The 21,399-nt window shown below is 39.6% G+C and overlaps 1 protein-coding gene across 1 annotated transcript; it reads left to right on the top strand.

Moving 5' to 3' along the window:
- The first annotated feature begins 2,760 nt into the window (after positions 1–2,760).
- LOC119739904 (AMMECR1-like protein) lies at positions 2,761–21,092 on the top strand. The gene is made up of 5 exons (XM_038215034.1): positions 2,761–3,443; positions 14,351–14,461; positions 17,993–18,107; positions 18,623–18,713; positions 19,679–21,092. Exons 1-5 carry the CDS (start codon positions 3,082–3,084, stop codon positions 19,846–19,848), a joined length of 849 nt encoding a protein of 282 aa, XP_038070962.1. The 5' UTR covers positions 2,761–3,081; the 3' UTR covers positions 19,849–21,092.
- Positions 21,093–21,399: the final 307 nt, after the last annotated feature.

Raw genomic sequence — 21,399 nt, 5'->3', positions numbered from 1 at the left:
CTGCTATTAGACCCCAATGGTAAATGCTCCCTCTTCAACAATTCGGGGAAAATACTCACAACTCTCCAAGGTGTTCGAGACACACATCAAATTAAAGTTTATTTCATCATCTTTCATTTTCTTTTCAATTTTCGGGGGTCAACTGATGACTTATAGGAGAAATTTCCATCTGAAGATGATCACCCCTGAAAATAGTCCTGAAGCCCATCGCCATTTTGAAAAACGATGCCTACACTCCATTGCAAAATAGAGCGCTTTTAGGGTCCAAATTAGTGATTACATCCAAATTACACAGAACTGCAAGCTCACAGTCCTGTGCACGGCTTCCACCCATATTTTTTCCAAACCCTCAAGTTCATGGCCCACAGCATGCTCAAATACTGAAGAATTTGAGGGCATTCAAATCCTGATTCCCCACTGGTCAGACACATACGAAAAATAAATAAATTTTAATGGCCTCAGAATTTTTTTTTTTTTTTTTTAAATACTTGACATCGACATGAGCTGATTTTTTGGGTTCAATTATTTAATTTGGATTTTCGAATTAAGAGCGGGATGCTTGGATTCTTATTCGTTTTGAATAGTGTGCGCAATTTCAGAACTGGAGCGCGCAATTTAAAACCAACTTTTCAAACTGTGTATAAAGGCCTGCAAACTAGCTGGATATTTTTGTTCCAACTTTCCCGATATCTTTGGCGCCTATTTTACCCAGTAGCGCACCCAGGATTTAGATTAAGGGGGGGGGGGGGTGCTCACAATTTTGGTGTTTTTTGTGGGAGGGGGAAATATGTTGACGTTGGTGGCGCCACTTACACCCCTAATATAATACTCGAAAATATGCCACATACATATCGGTCAATTCGTGGACCAAAAAAATGAACTCCCCCAACCCCCCCCCCCCCCAAAAAAAATATTAAAAATTAACAACCTCTACGAGTGGGAGGGGTCAACCCCCCCCCCCCCCCCCCTTGGGTGCGCCACTAATTTCATCCACTTTTGGCCAGTGGCTCAGCGGTAGAGGGGTGTTTGCAGAGTGGCAAATTGAAAACTGCTAGCTACAGATTTTAAGAGCGAGCCAGGCGGGGACGTGCGAAGAAAAATCGGGCCGGCGACATCGGCCAGTCGTAAAAAGCTTATCTCGCCAGTCGGCAGGGATGAAGAGCGCCACCTACTGCCAAAGAGTGTCTATGAGTGTCCGCTTTCAACAGTGCCCCCCTATGGTACGTAGCGGACCAGTAAATAAACTTCCATTAGACCCCAATGGTAAATACTCCCACTTCAGAAATTCGGGAAAAATACTCACAACTCTCTAAGGTGTTCGAGACACACATCAAATTAAAGCTTATTTCATCATCTTTCATTTTCTTTTCAATTTTCGGGGGGTCAACTGATGACTTTTAGGAGAAATTTCCATCTGAAGGTGATCACCCCTGAAAATAGTCCTGAAGCCCATCGCCATTGTTCAATTAACGTGACTTCAATTCGGAATGAATGTTTCGCGATTTACACTGTATTTCTTTAAATCATTTTAAAATGTATTCTTCCGCGGTTCCCGTCAATTTTCAAATTCTTGTGTCAAATATCACGGCCAATTATTGGACGAGATTTCAATCCAATGCAATATGTTGTTCTTGAGTTATCGTCTCCAAAAAGAGTGTTTTGGTTCAATCAATTTGACTATAGATTCGGAAAGAATTTTTCGCTATTAAACACTACATTTTTCTGTAAATTATATTTCACGTATTCTTCCAGGATTCCCGTCAACTTTCAAACCTATTGTTTGCTGTAGAGTATGACGAATCTTGTGACCTCATCCGGGTGGGAGGAAGTCCTCATCGTACCCAAGATCTACCCAAAGACACCAAGCATCCCATCGTGAAGACACCATCATCCCATCGTGAAGACACCAAGCATCCCAACATATCGTGATGGGTCCAGCTCACACCATAACAAGACTTGTCATCCTTGACTACGATGAGAAGTTGCTCCACTATATTGATCTGAGCGCATACTGGCAGAGATATCTGACGTAAGTTTCGGATATGCGTAGAAGAGAAGCTATCCGAAAGCATCAACGTCAGTTCTTCGAATGCCAGAACTGGAGAGCTAGAAGTTCCAAAGATGGGAGATTTGCCTCCAGCGCGCCTCCACCTCTTCAAGCCTCCCTTCTGAGGGATTGACTGCTTTGTTCCGATGACGTGCAAGATGAGCAAAGGAGCGAGAAACGTCCGGGAATCATATTTAAAATGCATGAAAAGGGCCATTAACCTTGACCTACTAGACAGCCTTGATACAGACGCTTCTTGATGGCCTTAGTTCATACGGCCTTTATCTCAAGACGGGAAGAACCATGTGAGATCATGTGTGGCTGTGGTGCCAATTTCAATAAAGGAGGCAATTCTGAGCTTCAGGATGCATATTTGCTACCAAGGATCCCACCATCTTACAGCAGGAGCTTAAGTGTACTGAGCCGGGCGTAGATATAGATAAAAAAAAAGGCTTGCATGGCTAAAGACAGATTCAAGTTCCAGGCTGTTCCAGTTATCTTCATCATTGTAATCTGTGAACAGTCAGTAATTAACGTGGCGTTAATCCATCAAAGACTTGTCACCTGTCTGCTGACCTGCCATTTCTTTCAATAGCATTAGAAAACATTGTGTTCGTATGTCAGCTGCCCAAATTGAAGAGTTGTGTCAGTACAAAAATTAAGATGATCGTTTTTTAATGATTTTGATTGTCGTGCACTTTCACAATCATAGCAACAGAGGGCGCTACAGATGTCCAACAACGGCATGCAGATGTTTCACGTTTCATTAATAATGAATTATGCCATAATGCCCGAGACGATTGATACCACGCCCACTGATTTGCAACTAAATAAATAGCTTATGAATTATGGATATTTCCTATAAAATGACGTCAAAAAACAGGAATGATTCATAAAAAAAGTTATGAATCGACCCCAGACGAACTCAGCTGATTACGCTGGTACTCGACACTTTCTGTTATGTGGCAGGAACACGGATTGGCCGCGGACCAGTGAAGAATCGTCCACCAGCAAAATTTATCCTTTGTGTCAAGATGGCGACCGGCTGTTGTGGAGTGAAACGGCAGAAAGTCTCCGCGCCTTCCGACCGAAATGACCGGTCGGACCGCTGCGAAAAGGGCGACCGTTGCTCCCATCCTAACCACGATCACCGGCCAAGCACGAGCTCCGGTTGTGGTGACCCACAGCGGGCCCTTCAACCGAAAATGAACGGTTATCATCACGCTTACTCCGGCGGTGGGCACGGCCACAACAGTCACAGTGGCCACCAAAACAATTCCAACCACCGAATAGTGTGTGCCGAGATGTGTTTTTTCTGTTTCGATGTTTTGTATCGCCACTTTCACATGTTGAATGGCGAACCGCCGAGAGTGCCCACATTTACCGATGCTCCATTGTAAGTATTTGTTTGGAAACTAAAAAACAACGAAACTAACTAGCTAGCATGACACCCCTCCCCCCCCCCCCCCCCCCCGTGAAACAAAAAAGAATGAAATGCCTACTCCTAGTTCTAGGAGTATGAAATGCCATGTCGTCTTTTTGTTTCACATGTTCAAATTATAAATGTAGGCCTACACAAAAATAAAGGTAGTGACTAGCCACGGTTTGTTTATAATCTTTCGACGTGTTCAGAGCTGCAGAGTCTCGTTCATGTCGGTTTGAACTGTTCCACTTTACATGTATACACTTTACAGCCCCAAAATTTAACGACCATTTTGTGTTCAATACTTACATGACTAACAGAAGAGTGTCTAAGAACTTCCATTTTGCATAGGATCTGTCATTTCAAAGAAATTTGAGGGGAAAATGGAGGCCATTTGAACGTGTAGTATTATAATTAAAGTCTGGTTTGATTACATCTCTGAAGCCGTGCGGGAAAGAATGTTTCAACCTGATGCTACTTCACTTCAGCGGTTGTGTACAAAGTCTATGGAGACTAGTCAAGAAAAAGTACATGTATTTCCTAACAAAATTGACATTTTTTTCATCAGTCCCAGATTCATGTTTAATCTCATTTTTGCAATGACTGACCTTCATTGAGATGACATACATGTATGAAGAAAAAAGCAGGGTCAGGTTACAACGTTCCTTCTGCCGTGCGATAGCCTGCATCCTTTACGTGCAAAGTAGTAGGGAACCCTCTGGCTGGTCCGGTGTACAAATGTACATGTTTCTGTTCCAGCACATAGATGATTCTCATTTGTTGTTCCAAATCGGTTACTCACGTTACGAAAATGTAATGTGAGTAACCGATTTTGTGCATCTTGTTTCTGGATGTCATCTTTGGTGCTTAGGTAGGTCTAGGTGTACTCTATCTACCATGGGGATAACAGTTATTAAACACCCTTTCAGTAGGGTAATTACAGCCCAAGGAAACTCAAAAGTAGATCAAAAGTGTAACATGAGTAACCATGGAATTGCCCATTAGAAACATATATTGCGAAGTATTTGCAATATTTGTAAATTGTAGGCAGTGTTTATTTGGCTGTGAACCAGTCCCTGATTTTTTTTTTCGCTCTTTTTCTGGCAGGGCACTGAACATGCCTAGTGAGTGTTTTTGGGGGACTTTGAATACATGTAGAAATATTTACTGTGACGAATCTTTGTCTGGTTCCATGCTTTCATTGTCGTTCTGACTTCGTGTTCACGAGATGGGAATCAGACCTTATACAATTTTGGACTTTATCTCCCTTTCAAAAAAATCCTCAAAAAATCATCAGGTTTCCTGATCTGACAATTCCCCGACGTCTATCAATTGCTTAGTTTCGTCTGAGGCCTGTAGGGTCAGGGATCCAGATTACAAGAAATTTGTTTTTGTTTTTTTGTTTTTCCAGAATGAACACAATACTCTGAACAGGTCAGTGTAACAATGCATTATATTTGCTATAAAACACTAACCTGCAAATCCATCAATTTCTGAAAATTGCAGCAAAAGTAAATGTTGTATTATATATTACCTTTAAAGAAAAAGAGAACATATTGAAGGAAGTGATGGATCAAAAAAAATATATTCTGATTACAAATTTCAGCCGGAGACAAACAATGCAGGCCAGCAGCTGTATCATGTGGCTATGAACAGATTAAATATGCCCGCTGGTCAAGGCCATTCTCATTGTATTAAAATATGCAGTTTGCATAAAACTGATATCAAATGTACCATCAATAATGAATTGACAATGGTGTGGCAAATGGGAAGTACTCCCAAGATGCTTTGTTGTGGTGTAATGACCATACCCTGTAGGCCTATGTGAAACAGTTGAAATGCTTCCAGATAGTGGAAATGCTTTGTAAATCTTCAGCCGTTTTTGAGATACGGTGGACACAGTAGGACATGTAGGAGGGTGGTATTTGGTCGAGGGGTAAAGTTGGTAAACTCCTCTGTATATTTACCCAGATTTACCCAAATACTTGTAAGAATAGCTCCCTTCATGTCCGACATCGCAAATAGGCTTATACAGTTGTGAAAGTTAAATGTTGCGAAAGTACATGTGCCGGTACCAGTACATGCTTTGGTGTACTGTAGATCAAGTGCGAAAAGTTCCAACTTAAGAGTTACATTGTACAATGTAGACCTACTCCCCGGTACACTACAAATATACACATATGTATGTATCTCATATCCCCTCCCCCACAACGGATCTTTATAATATCCCTCCTATTATTTAAACAGTCACAGACAGTCAAAATCCCCATCCACTTCCCCTGCTATACTTTTAACACAGGCTAGTCACCAGAAGTCAGATTATAGGCTATGTCAAGCAAGCGCTGTGACTAGTCAAATTCAGTCAACAGACCATGAACAGACAAGGCAGGCAAGTTGTGGGTACAGCTGGCTTTTTATCGATCACCCACAGTCAAAACAAAGCAAAGCTGTTTCAAAGTACATAAACAGTCACAGCCAGTCAATCCTGCTTTATATACATGTAGGCTGGGAATTCTTAACTGTTGAAAACAGTCACTTGATTGATTTTGACTGAAAGGACAACTTGGCACATACCGGTATGTTTGCATACATCGCACATGAGGGTTAAATGGTTTGACATACAAGATCATGGCAGTGGTGGAATTACTTCTTTTTTTTTTGGGGGGGGGGGGAGTGCAACAACATTTGGAAAATCATTCAAAAAAATGTAGCATACATGCATGTTTAACTCCCCCCCCCCCCCCCCCCCCCCCGAGCCAATAATGGATCTGCCTCTGCAAGGATTATCATGAATGAAAAGAATTATGCAAATTGTAAAATGTTAGGAGATAAAACATTCTCAATTATCAATTTGAAAATAAAAGATCTCTCTCAGGACCGTCATTTTATTTTGAACCACTTCAAAGTACGGTATGAATTGAAATGCACAGTCTTGAGTTTTCATTTCTGAGAATTGCTTGTGGTCATAATGGTGAATGAAATTTATACATACAAGAACAGACAGTAAAGCCAGGAATTTACAAATTGTTGAGGAGCGAAGCATTTCCCAGGAAAGCGCCGAGGAGTTGCCAAGTATATTGCCGAAAATTCGTTGTTGATCATAACCATGTGCCCGATGTGTCATTTCTACATGTTTAATTTGCCAAGTACATATCTCTGGAATTGCACTTGGCTCGATCTCCCCGACAAATCCAAGAAGTATCGTTCGAGTGCCATGCCGTCTACATGTATAATTTCCAAGTACATAATTCACTATTGCAAGACATTATGTAGAGACATGTGAATGAGTCTGGGGGAGAAACCGAAAGACCTTGACTACAAAATATCAAAGGTGATTCTCGGGCGTCTGTATTGACTCTAGAAACAGCCCAAAATCTTGCTGCAGAAACACAGAATGAACGGGAAAAAAAAAATGTACGTGTACAGTACATGTATGTACTGTATATGTATTCCAGTACAGTACATGTAATTTGCAATTTGAAATGTACGTTTTTGTAAAATCTTCAAGTCAAGTAACTATGTATTACATACAGGGCATTTTATTGCACTTTGGTTTAGTAAGGTGTGGAGAATGATGCAAATTTATACATGTATACGGATACATACACACATGTTTGCAGATACAAATGTATACAATGTACATGTACATGTACGGTCACACAACAAAGAGGGGGCATAGTTGAAATTGGATTTATAATTAACAAAATGGCTCAGGTACTGGAACATGAATTACTTGTACAGTACATGTAGATGTGCAGCATACAGTTGTACATGTACCAGTAGCACCACCATGTATAATTTTAAGGAGTCATTTTGGTTTGTTACTGGTACATGTATGTTCTGCATTCGTACACTCAGGGTCGTTTTATGTACACATGTTCATCATGTTCATGTAAGTGTACGATTTGTACTGTACATGTACAGTATACTTGTGTATGTATACATGTGTACATTACTGACTCATTCTTTGTCATTGTTGATTGTGTGCCAAGTGGTCTGGTGATTGTTTCACAGATTTTCATTTGGGAGTAACATACTGGTACATGTATGTAATTACATACAGTACATGTACTGTATGTACAATAAACATGAATAACTTATTTTTTAAATGACATAGATTTTCTTTCCATTATATTTGATATATACAGTGTATAAAAGTTAAAAAAATCAAGTGTCTTCCCAATTACAGCATGAAATCGTGTTAAATACATGCTGTAAAGTCTAACTATTAAGGAAATTTTAAAAGTCTATCTATTGGTAAAAAAGTCATTGGCAGTCATGATGGTCAAGTCTGAGTGCGAGTCTTTTGCCGAATTGAGTGGCGTTTGAGTCACCGAAATTGCTACTCAAGGCCGAGTCCTGGACTTGAGTCCTACAAAACTCCACCAAGGGTAGATCCCTCAAAAGTCGGATTCTAAGCTTTGGTTTGAAACTCTGCACATTTCAAATGTACTTGTGTCTAACCAAAAGAAAACCGGCCGTACATTCGATGTCACACATTCATTAAATGCTTTGAAATATTAGAAACTAAAGCGTTGTAACCCAAAACCACTGAAAATAAACAAATAAATAACAAACAGCTGTATAATGTTGAATTTTCAGATTGAAACCCTCTGTCATTGCACTTTAAAGCTCTTAGCCCTGTAAAATTGAAATGAAAGCTTGATTTCTCCCCAGAAAATGTTCAATTGTATGAAATCTTTCTCGGTTAATTTCCTCTTCCTGTCACGGTTCACGTAACCCAATTTGCCTTCATCAAAACGGAATACCCCAAGCGTGTTGTCCTGGTAATTGTTTGGCGACCCCGAGTACCGAGTATTATTACCAGGGGAACAAGCTATTTTTGTTTCTGTATATTTTTTTTCTTCTTTTAATATCGGTTCACATCTGCTGATGAACTCTATAGTGTTCTCGGCTTAATATAACCAAGCGTCGCATACATTTACACACTCAGTAGCACTGTTTGTAGAACATGCGTTTGTGCAAATGTTCCGTTGTATTCGCTCGGATGGGTCGGTTGGCCCGTACGTAATTAAATTTCTTGTCGTCTTCCTTAATTAGGATGTCGATTTGCGGCATAATTGCTGGCGTAATCTACAGTCTGCTCCAGAATTGAATTTCTGGAATGGAGAAGCTTTTGGTTTGGATGCTGATTGGCATGGATATGTTAATTCCTATTTTTTTCACATGAATAAATTATGCATAATTCAAAGCCTGACGACTTTGGTATTTTTGCCTGTCCCTGGGAGGGCTTGGCTTATGGGCTCCGTGCTGAAGTACCCCCTCAACGGTAAGGAAGGGAGAGTTGGGGGAGGCCACTGGGAGAGACATTCGAACGCATTGCCGAAGTTGCCTGATGCTCCCGTGAAGAAACTAAAGCTTTGTGGACATTCAGAATAAATTACAATGTACAAAACAATGTAGTCGTGCATACTTCGCGTCATTCGTGCTAGAAGTGAGGTTATGATCGAAATATCTCTTATTGTATTAATAGCAATCCAGGTTTAAACTTTACCAAATTATTTGAGTTCTTTGTAGTACAAAAATATATTTCACTTTACGACACGATTTCTCAAAAAATGTTTGATGAAATTGGGTTTTCTTTGTTAGTTTCTCATACTTGAATGTATAATCTGTAATAAAAATGTGAAACTCGGTTAAAAAAAAAAAAAAAAAATTTCTTAGCCATGTCCATCAAACTGTGGAATTGCCCTAAAGAATATTTACCGGTTTATAGTACCAAAAATCCACCTAAAAAGACGCTCAAGGTGCTTTACAAAATTAAAGAATAAGCAAATATAGAAAAATAGAAAAATTAACCAATTGCACAGTAAGTTTGTATTTGAATACATGTATGTCTTAAAGGGAATATACAACATTTGCAAACATCGAAAAATATAACTACCCAGTTTTTACGAAATACCTTACTAGGATGTTAGTAAATGACAGTGTAAAACATCCTGTAAAATTATGGCACCTGGTGTGAAGTCATTTTCAAGAAAAGTGGTATTTTTGTATACATTTCCAACGGTGGTCGGCCGACCACCGTTGGAAAAACCTAACTATTTTTTAACTACTGCGCCAAATTTACCATTTTTTCAGACCAAATTTTGTTTGCTATGTTCATGAACGGGTGCAGGCCAACTAGACTGGTTCCCTTACCTTACAATTTTCCGGCATCGATAAATTGATACATATCATCTTTAGTGGAGTCAGGGAACCAGACTACTTGAACAATTTTGTTTTTCTTGATTTTTCCAGCATTTTCGAACACAAAACTACAAACATGTCAGTGTAACAATATTTGATCTATTATACTAACCCCTCAAATAATTCATTTCTGAAAATTACAGCAAAACCCAATGATGTACATGTACATTCCCTTTAACACCAAAAATGTACATAATTTATGTACCAGCACTTTATTCTTTTCTTAACATACTCAAGTATTTTAGCCACAGATCTCTGGATTTCTGCTAATGCTGTATGACTATGAGTACAAACACAGTACACGTAGAGCCGCTGTAAATGTATTGTAATCTACTGAAATTGAATTCCAACTTGCTCTGTGGCAAGTTTGATTAGATGAGGGTCGTTGAAAATAAACACAGCCGCCAGCGCCAGCCAGGGCAGCGAAAACTATTAAAAGCCACGTGAATACCAGACAATTGAACTACAGGGGCAAACCAGACATGAACAGTATGCACGAGTTACGGACATGAAAGCTTCTGTATGTTTTAGGATGAAGCAGTAGCCAAAATGAGGAATTTAATCAATTAGGCCTACTTACAACATACATGTACACCATGTACACGACAAATGCTCTAAGCCATAGCATACATGTACAGGGTGATTCAAAAGGAAAATGACCTGGATTAATGATTTTTCCCCTTAAAGGGAAAATACAACATTTGCAAACACCAAAAAATAAAACTACCAAATCATTTTGAAATACCTTGCTGGACTGTTAGTGAATGACAGTGTAAAGCATCCTGTAAAATCATGGCACCTGGTATACTGTCATTTTCAAGAAAAGTGGTATTTTTGTATCAATTTCCAACGCTGGTCGGCCGACCAGCGTTGGAAAAAAAACTGGCTTTTTTTCAAATACTGACCCCAATTGACCATCGCACTTGTTTGCAATCGATTACACACCCCCCAATTCCATCCATTTCTGAAAATTACAGCAAAAGCAAATGATGTATATTCCCTTTAAAAAGCAAATAAATTGGACACACCAACAAAGCATATGAATGAGCATGTTCTTTCACTCATTTAAATTAGGAATTACTGAAATTGATCCATGCTACCGGTAGTAATGAGAAGTTACAGTGTATGCATATTCTGCGAAAAGAATCCATTTTGTACAGCTGTCCATGGAATGCCATTTAAAGCTTTTGAGCTGAGTGAGAAGCAGAGATTACACACAGGCATTCAGACACAAATTTATGAGATTTTCGATATTTTTGTCAAGACTGAAACATTATTTTTACGTTTTGTGTGTGTTGATTTAGGATTTATTTTTTTTCTGAAATAATGATGATTTTTGTCGGTTTTCATGTGCAAATTTTTGTTCATTTATGAAGGCTGGAGAAAGCCTTGTTTCATTGTATTTGATCAGTAAATTATCATTGGTGGTCGGCTGAATTTTGTGAGGTCTGTATTAAAATGGACACTTCTCAACCATTAAAACCACCCACGTGACAGGCTCTCGACCAATAGGAATGGGTAAACTGTCACAGGTACCGCTATTTATGAATAAATTTAAAAAAATGCACTAGAACATGATAATTCACACTTCCAATGTTTTGTGTACATTGTGTAAATAACTGAGACCTGGGCCCAATTTCATAATGCTGCTTAACAGCTTACCGGTACTTTGTGCTTACCGAGCCTCCATCTATTTCATAGTGACCGTTAAGCAGTAAAGCACAGCAAAAGCACGCTTAACCCCAGAAGAAAACTTTGCTTAAATCAGTGACGTAACAATAGAAATCTCCAGTCGCGCGCAACCGTTAGCATGAAATAGTGCTTAAGCAGCAGCTTGATTTTCTGCTGTATAGTAAGCACAACTTTTCTGCTTACTGTTAAGCAGCGTTATAAAATTGGGCCCTGGACTGCACTGGTTTATCAAGCTATTCAGAATGTTTTGTGCCCCACATAACAATTCGCCCATGTGTAATACAGGCAGATTACAATGTGCATGCGTACTGGTACATGTATGTATACTATGTACATATGTGTAGGCCTACATGTACATGTATGTGGATGGTTGAGAAATGTCTAGTATAAAGTAGACATGGTAGATGCTGAGAACATACAATGTACATGTACCGGAACTACCGGTACGTGTACATGTGTGTGGTCAGGATCTACGGTTTGCTGGTGGAGAGAAGGGGGGGGGGGGGGGGGAAGGGGGTTACAATTTCAGTGAATCATTCTCGAGAAAACATTCCATCATAAAGCAGCACAGAATGGAGAAGACTCCTGTAGAACATTTTGCGACTCACTACAATTGCACGAAGCAGAAAATTATGTCACTAACCAGCAGCCATGGCAACCATGTCAATTTCTGTTGTTGCGCTTCTAGTGCAAAACCTTGAGTGAAAATCTCTTGCAAAATTTGAAGGTGATTTAGGTGGTTTTAATGTTTTGTGGTACGAAGAAAATACATTGTTTAAGGGGTGTGAAATCTCAGCTTTAAAGCTGATTTCAGCTTTTTTTCAGCTTTTTCCCTCACTTGCTGTGTACAAAAGTATAGGAGATCTCCAAAATTCAGCTTTTTAACACCTTTTTCAGCTGTTTTCGGCTATTTTTTATCACTGGTCGCTCAAACCCCTTATAATGCCGTTTCCATTTATTATTTTGTTAAAATGTGAGACCAACAGTCATCTGGTGATTCTGGTCCTTGGACATTCTTCTGGTATGGACATGAGCAGTACAAATGTACGTCCGTAATCCTTGTATTACCTGTGCGTGTACCCATTTGTGTGCAGTTTGACACAGGGGATTGACCGGAAGAATTAAGTGTTGCGTACTGACGTGCATGCATCTGGACGGATTATTATGCATACATGTACATACGCGTACACTTAGGTTACAGGCATGTACATCCACGTATTAAATTGATGATACCGGTACAGAGGCCAATAGAATTATCCCAAGTGACGTCATACAAACATGTACATGTAGTACATGTAGTTGAAGCCTTCAATGATCAGGATCTTTTGTATCTTTCAGCATAGTTACTGAACCATTAACATCTTGTTCATCTGCACGATTTTGTTAATACCTGAATACTGGTACACGTAATACACATGTGTGTATTCACATCCATCATGTCCACGCGAACAATGTACACTTACATGTACGTGTGGGCACTTCCCTACTAAATGAGGTACAAATTGACTGTTAAATTTGGGATTACACTGGAGGGTACATTAAAGCAAGATATTTTGTTCATTTTTTCCCCCTGTAAGTTCCTGTGGCCATACATTGTTATGATATTGTGTGCAGAAAATATAGAGGACTTTCGGGTACGTTGAGAAATTACAGGGGTCATCGTAAATAATTATGTACGTAGTTACTATGGACAGAAATTTTGCTAAACAGTATTGACAGGACACTAATTATCACATTGTATTAATTTTCCCATATGTCATCTCCTTTGTACAGTACATTGTATTCATAACCCATTAAGGATAGCAACAGCCAAAATAAACTGCAATTTTCTTGGTCTTAACACACCTATGGACATGTAACGTACCAGTACGTAACATGGACAGAAATCTTGTGACAAATTTGTGCCCATGGTAGGTACGTAATATTCTGAACCTGATAATCCTGAGACTCTTAAACATAGGGCCTACAGTAGATTTTCTACGTAACATGGACAGAAATCTTGTGACAAATTTCTGTCCATGCTACGTACGTAATATTCTGAACCTGATAATCCTGAGACGTCTTAAACATAGGGCCTACAGTAGATTTTCTACGTAACATGGACAGAAATCTTGTGACAAATTTCTGTCCATGCTACGTACGTAATATTCTGAACCTGATAATCCTGAGACGTCTTAAACATAGGGCCTACAGTAGATTTCTACGTAACATGGACAGAAATCTTGTGACAAATTTTTGTCCATGGTACGTACGTAATATTCTGAACCTGAAAATCCTGAGACGTCTTAAACATAGGGCCTTCAGTAGATTCTCTTGTTTTTGTTTTTTATAGGTAACAATGCTGTAGGGATAAGAATGAAAAGGCACAGTATTTGATAAACATTCATTGTAATTACAAACTCTATCTCTCCATGTTTAATAAGATTGTGACATTCTGAGAATGCACACATGTACAGGGTGAGTAAAACAAAACGAAACCCAAATGTTGGGACCATTGTTTTAGTGAAGTTCTGCATGTAACACTTTCAAAATCTAGGATATAAAAGCCCAATTCATTTGCCTTCTTTTAGTACAAGAATCATTCAAATCACTCATACATGTACTTTCAGTGTTCTTTCAGCGAAACGAAAACAAATCACATGGGGCTGTGTGTGAATTGTTTTCGTTTTGCTGAAAGAATGCACACCGTTTTTGTGATCCGTGGACAGAACTTTAAAATGATGGTTGTCGTTAAATTCCGTAACTGGAAAGGTACACGAGTGATTTGAGTGATTCTTGTACTAAAAGAAAGCTTATGAATTGGGCTTTCATGTCCTAGATTTTGAAAGTGCTACATGTAGAATTTCAATAAAATAGTAGTCCCGACACTTGGATTTCGTTTTTTTTTTACTCACCCTGTATACATGTACATGTAGGCCTATCTTGTTTGCCTAGATTTATGTTTGAAAGCTCAATTTGTTTTCTTCTTTTGTTGACAGTCCCTTGTTTGTGACGTGGAAGATCGGGAAGGACAAGCGTCTACGTGGCTGTATAGGAACCTTTACTGCCTTGAATCTACACGATGGCCTCAGGGAATATGCAATCTCTAGGTGAGTAGCGTATTCCAGGGGCAAATTTGGCTACTCACAGAAACAACGAGACCAGCACCTTATTTCATGAAATTCATCGTAACTTAAATATGATGCATCACTGCGCTGCGACACGTCGTATACCTACGATCTGTAGCAGCTACGGTACGATGCGTCGCAGCTGCGACACGTCCTGTGATTCATTTCACAAAACACGTCGTACGTGCGACGGGTCGTACGTGAACATGTTGGTGTATTTAGAGTACAACACAAGTGCCCGTTACATGGCACACAGTAAATAGTGGTCTGATCTTCAGCAAAGAGTCGTCAGATCTGAGCTTGCAAAGGTTTTAAAACATAAAACAAACTGGCGAGTGTCTGATGCAGTTTTAAAGTAAAATAAGCTCATGGTGGACTGTTAGCTAATTTGAAATTTCGACCAGGCAAGCTACAATTCATAATTAATTTTGAGGCATATTCCAGTTACTACTTCACACACAGTGTCTCTGTGTTATTGTCTCGTTAATTAAACTTTATGGCATAATACTGGCTAACTCAAAATGCTTTTTATTTTGCAATGACCACTAGACTCATGGTAACCTGTTGTGCGTTGCAAACCATTGTCAATGAACTTACGACACGTTCAACACGAAATGGATCACACCATCATGCTTTGCACAAACCTGGACATTTTTTTTTTAAGTTTTAGCATTTTCAAATTAATGCGTATTTCAGCTTCAAACATAAGTATTGAAATGCTCTTTGTATAAAGTTCTGCAAATATTTTTTTTCATGGGTGGATTATATTCATATTTTGGGAGGTTTGTAGATTAATACATGTATACCGGTACCGATGTAGTTACCGATTCAGAAAATCTCAAAACCTCAAAATGTTCAGTTCCACCCCCAAAAAATGACTTCACATACACTTTGTGCAAGACACAACATCTTCAACTGTGTCTGGGTTTTGTGGGAGTGCATGAAGGTCTCACATTCGGTCAGCAAATTTGTAGGTAAATTTTTTTGCCTGGGTCGTCGTGAAACGGCTTTCTGAGATTTGTCCCTGTTGAGCATCGATCAAGTAGGCATCGTACCGGTACACGGAGACATGCTAAGGGCATAATCTCAGTGAAGCTGGAACAGAGATCTTGACATTACGACGACGGTTCAACAGTAAATCACTGCCCTTGTGTTTTGCCATTTCAATGAGCATTTTAGTATCGACACACGTTGGAATGTCAATGTCACATGCTTATAGGCTCAGGTGTGTCCCAGTCCCTTGATGAATTTTTGATGTGATCTACATGTACATGTAATATGTTTTGTCATTTTTTTTTTTGCCTAGTAGAGCATTACATGTAAACGGTGGATTTTTTATGATCAGCCGTAAGTGTAAATGTACTTGACATTTTGTTTTTCTCTCTTGCTTTTCAAAATCATTTGTAGAGTTTTGAGTATGATATGTCAAGAGAAAATGGCATCGTTTTCTATTTTTTTCCCCCCAAGAGTTTACCTTGTTTAATAACCCCATTTTTATCAAGTAAGATTTTTTTTTTTATTTCAGCAAAGTACGAGATCTTCAAGATCGTAAATGGGCTGTGGCCGGTGTTGTCGTTTTTGGGGAACTGTCTTTATTTTTCAGATTGGCCAACTTTTTGCATTAATTTTCTTTTGACTAGACTGCAGCTGTTGATCTTCATTGATCTTTCAAATTAAATATGGTTGCTCCTGAGTCCAATGTGCTTAGACTTGCAGTAGAGGCTATAGGCCCCTATATAGGGTCATTTGCCTTTCATGCATTTTGTTTACATTTCCAATAATAGACACTACTCAAAATTCTGAGAAGAATGTTCAAAACCTGGGTTTCAGCCCAGTGGGTATTACCATTGCTGAGAAAACTGTGTAAAACATGTAAAAAGCTGCAAAAGCTTTGATCACGAAACTAAGATTTTTCAATACTACATGTAACTCTTTTATTTCCAACGATCAATTGACTGATCGTCGGAAATCACCTACATTTTGTTAATTCTTCAAAATGATAGCAAGCCAGACGGAATAATTTCACGGGGTGTTTAGTACCAGTACGATCATGAACCCTGACCTTCCTCAATCCTCCAAAATCCTCCAAAATCCTCACGGCGGTTTTGGAGGATTGAGGATACTGGGGGCAAATGGTTTTTAAGAAACATGAGGATTTTGGAGGATTGAGGATGAATGGTGTTTGAGAAACATGAGGATTTTGGAGGATTGAGGATGAATGGTGTTTGAAGAAGAGCAGGATTTATGAAGGATTGAGGATGAATGCATATTTTGAGGCAGGACTTTCTGTCGACTTTGTAGGATTGAGGTCCTGGGTATCCTTCATTTGAACATAAGTGCAAACTATTGGAGGATTTTGGAGGATTGAGGATGGATCCTGGCAAAAAGGCCCGAGGGGATTTTAATCCAAGTAAGCTTTTTTGATAATAATTCATTTGGTTACTTTTTGGATAAAAGCAACTAATCATAGATATATGTATGCCTTTAATTCAAGCATCCAGAATAAAAAAAACCGGTCACATGTGCAACTGTGGAAAGCCAGTCTCGCAACTGGTTAATATGTAACTTCAGATTGGGTAAAAAGACATCATTATGCAGTGACTGTTAACATTTTTTTTCTATTCAGACATGTACAGGGTATTCATGTACGTACCCCTAGACCCCAGGTGGCACTTGTCATTACTGCACTTGGCATGTCATGATAACCCATATCTGATCCGGCATGAAAACACGAAATTCCTGGCAACAATCGCCCTGTGATCAATACATACCACCTGGCTCTGGTGGACTGTGGCCGTGATGTCATTAACATGAATGACTCAAGCACTGTTTCTGCATACATGTACATGTACATGTGTAGCACCCACAGTCAAGGATCTGTTTTGGTCATTTTGAGAGTGGCCCACTCGCAAAAAAGTTAGTGCCAGGGCAGACATTTCTGATCTTTTTTAAGGAAGGGGGTGGGGTGGGTTTCAAAACAAATGGTCCAATGGTTACAGTGTTCGTGCTGTGGTACGGGTACGTGGGTTCGAACCCTGACAGGGAACATGGTGCTTGTGTTTTTGGGCAAGACACTTTACTACAATTGCCTCTCTCCTCCCAGGAGTATGAATGGGTACCTGTGAAGGTAGACACCAGAATGCGCTGATCTCAAGCTGCTGTAGAAAAATGGTCTCGTTCATGATGAACAGGGATAATAATTGCAAAGTGCTTTGAAACCAACTATAAGGCGCTATATAAGCCCCACATTATTATTATTATTTAGAATGTGAAGTAATCCATAATGCACAAATTTATTTGGATAATTTCAAGCTTGCAGAAAAATTACCATCCTTTTTGGTGAGTCTTTTACCGGTCGTTGAGGAAAAACAACAACCGCCTTCACATTCTCATTTCAAGGAAGCAGATTGCAACCGGAGTTGCCTGAATGATGTATGACCGGCAATCACCCCCTACTCTTTTTTCTCTCTCTCTTATTTATCCGCTTTCTTCTTCCCTCTTCTTCTTTGGCAGTGCTTTTAAGGATAGTCGTTTCCCGCCTGTCAATAAGGAGGAGATATCCCGTATGTCATGCTCCGTCTCGCTGCTACGTCACTTTGAGGAGGCCCGAGACTACGAAGATTGGGAGGTAATTATTCAAGGGCTCTCTGTTTTTTTAGTCGTTGGATTTAGAAAGCTTCACTGTCTGCTGTTATTGGTGTGTTAGAAAACAGCAAGGTGTCTTGGTATGTGTAGAAAACGGCAAGGTCCCTGCAAAAAACCTAAAGAAATTTTAAGAGTTGAATGGTATATAGGTTGAGTAAAAAATAAACGCATCCCAAATGGCAGGACCAATTTTTGAATGAAGTTTTGCCTGTAGCACTTTCCAATTCTAGGATATGAATGCCCAGACATTAAGCTTTCTTTTTAGTTAAAGAATCATTCAGATCACTTCTGTACTTTTCAAGTAACAGCATTTTGAACACAAGCACCGTTTCAAAGTTCATTCCACGGATCACCAAAAAGAGGAAGTGTTCTTTCTGAAAAACTTTGTCCTGCCATTTGGGATGTGTTTTTTTTACTCGCCCTGCACATGTACTTTACTATTTTAAAATTTTAATTTACTGCAGGATCAAGTTAATATCTTTGTTTTTGTAAATTTAGGTCGGCGTCCATGGTATTCGCATAGAATTCTACAACGAGAAAGGTCAGAAGAAGACTGCTACTTACCTTCCAGAAGTAGCCTCGGAACAGAGTAAGTCTGGAGGTAGTGTCATGGCTGGTAATTGACAGATTTAAAGAAGGAATTTGAGCTAATAATCCACACAGAAAGTTCTCAAATCATGCCATGTAAAGTGGCTTTTCGACAACAATGTGGCTTTCGACCAACAATAAAACCACGCAACTTATACCATTAAAATAACATTGTGGGTATCTCTTTCATCATTTCGTCAAGACTGTTAATATAAAAAAAACGCTATTCGGGTATCGGTGGATGATTGACTTTTCAAATATTTGGTACATTGGAGTTCCCTGACGTGGCACACTTCGTTTCCCTCGACTGTCCTTGTGAAGTGTTCCCAAACCTCTTTGTTGACAAAGGTCAAATTCATTCAGTTAAATACTGGTACTTTTACGTTAATAATGCTTGCTGTTGAGCCTTTGTGAACAATTTGAGTGCCACAAAATTTAGTCCGAAATTCAATGGTAATGTCCAGAAATTGGGGTCAAATTCGGCTAAGTGTTCCCTAATATGGCACACTTGAACAAATCTCAGAAAATCCCACGTTAATATTTAAGAATTTCTTTAAAGTTGGTAAATTCTGATAAATCGATATCATCTCCACTCACATACCCAACTACAAGTTTGTCAGAAAATTATTTTCTTATTTGTGAGTGCATTTAAAAGGGTTCATTGTGCACTTCAAAATAAAATTAGAAAATCACGCCAAAATGGAATTTCTCTGGAACGTTGTAGCGGTACGTCAACTCAAGATTTATGAATGAGAATGTTTAGAGCTTGCTGAAATTTCACTTGCTGTGAAATTTGAAGTAAAAGTTTTGCTCTAGCAAGGCAATAGAGAAAAAAAATCAAAGGCCGCCACGTTAGGGTACATCAACAATATATTTGCACAGCCCTAGAGGTCTTTGTTTGATTGGGAAAAAACCCAGCCTGATTTTAATTTTGGACTTTTTTTGTGGTCTCTTGCTCATCCTCAGATTGGAACAAAGAGCAGACGATAGACTCGCTGCTACGCAAGGGCGGCTACAAGACGCCCATCACCAACGACTTCCGCAAGACGATACGGGTGACCCGCTACCAGAGCGAGAAGATCTCGGTCCACTTCAGCGACTACGCCGATCACTTTCGTCAGAACGGGCGGGTTTAATGAATGGCAGCCACAAGCGCAAACTCTGTGGGGGAGGAGGGGCCTCAGGCACACGTGCACGGCGCTCGTGATCCTCGGCGTCGTGTTCGCGATTTACTTTTTCAACTGAGCTTTTTTTGTTAAGTGCGGTATTGTCGGGGAGGCCATCACAAGTTCTTCAGTCTAAAAGTCAAGTCCCAAGCAATTTGTGACAAAAGCATTCCTTTGTCAGCGTGTTCATCCCCAGTTGCTCGAGACTGGACTTGCGAAAGGACTTGGGATTTACTTTTTGACCGGACTTGTGATGGACTTGACTCCAAAACTGTCCAAGCAGTGGGATAGGTTAAAACGTCACCTCACGCAACACTTCAGGACGTGGTTGATACTTGGACGTGCAAATTTAAACATTTGGACAACATGTAACAATCACAGCCAAGTGTGTGGAAATGAGTCGAAATTTGGAAAGAATTTTGCATCCTGACGCCAGTTTTTCATCATATATTCATATGTATATTACCTCAATGAAGGCCAGTCATCACAAAAATGTTGAAAAGACATGAATCTGGGACTAAGACACATTTCCAATTTTGTTAGCAAATACTTGGTATAAATGTACTCAACAATCCATAGACTTTTTACGCAACCTAAGAAGTGGCGTTACGATGCTACATTCTTTCCGAAACTTTTTGCAGAGTTGCTGGGCGAGTACTTGCTACGATGTCACAAATCCGTGTTCCAGTTTCGAGTGTGAACCGGCCTTTACACATGCGTAGCATCAGTTTTAACATTGAAACCCTGTTCATACTTCATGCCAATTTTAGAGCGAAGCGAAGTTGCTTGTGTTTCCGAATTTGCTCGTGTTTCTGAGTGTGCTTGTGTTTCAAGAAGTTGGCACAGCTCTCATGTATGCAGTATGAGCTAACCACACTAGTCTGGCATTATTAGTGTTGCGAAAATGAACTTGGGCAACTGTATACATGTACATGGACACTTGTCTGTAGCATGTTGTGAGGACAGTATGTCACGAATTGGCATTCATGCAACAATGTGTGGTTAAACCATAGAGCTATATTAAATTACTAGAGCGCTAACTTTGTGTACAAAGTAATGCCTGCTGGGCGCATCCATGTGTGTGCAGAAACCTATGGAGACCAAGAAATTTTGTACGGCTATTTGCATATCTGCGTTTGTATTCCATACTGGTGCGTTATCGAAGCCGATACGCCTAAAACCGTAACGCACGATCAGCAAATGAGCATGTCATTTTGCTCTATACGCAAACAGCGCAACACGTGCACGTATTCGCTGCAGATGCTTTTTGCCGTCACGGTTTTTTTTAACCGTCAGTGACGCGCTTAAGTTGTTTGGGTATGTTCTACTTGCGCATTGCGTGTAGAGTACACTTTCAAAAATTCAATCCATCTAATTTCATTATGTTCTACAAACACGCACATGAGTTCAAAATGTCTGCGCCCAGGACGGCTTCAAAACGTCTGTGCTCGCAAGAATGAAGAGTTAGCACTCTAGTAATTTAATATAGCTCTATGCGTTAAACCAATTTGCAACTTCTCA

The sequence above is a fragment of the Patiria miniata genome, unplaced genomic scaffold, assembly GCF_015706575.1.
Source record: "Patiria miniata isolate m_02_andy unplaced genomic scaffold, ASM1570657v1 HiC_scaffold_4, whole genome shotgun sequence".
Taxonomy (NCBI): domain Eukaryota; kingdom Metazoa; phylum Echinodermata; class Asteroidea; order Valvatida; family Asterinidae; genus Patiria; species Patiria miniata.
This window is presented reverse-complemented; position numbering and strand designations above follow the sequence as displayed.

Bases quoted from the DNA above. Each gene is read 5' to 3' on its own strand.
- LOC119739904 (XM_038215034.1), top strand. From the start codon at position 3,082: ATGGCGACCGGCTGTTGTGGAGTGAAACGGCAGAAAGTCTCCGCGCCT. The intron at 3,444-14,350 runs GTAAGTATTTGT...TTTTGTTGACAG, and splicing joins ACATTTACCGATGCTCCATT to TCCCTTGTTTGTGACGTGGA. The intron at 14,462-17,992 runs GTGAGTAGCGTA...CTTCTTTGGCAG, and splicing joins AGGGAATATGCAATCTCTAG to TGCTTTTAAGGATAGTCGTT.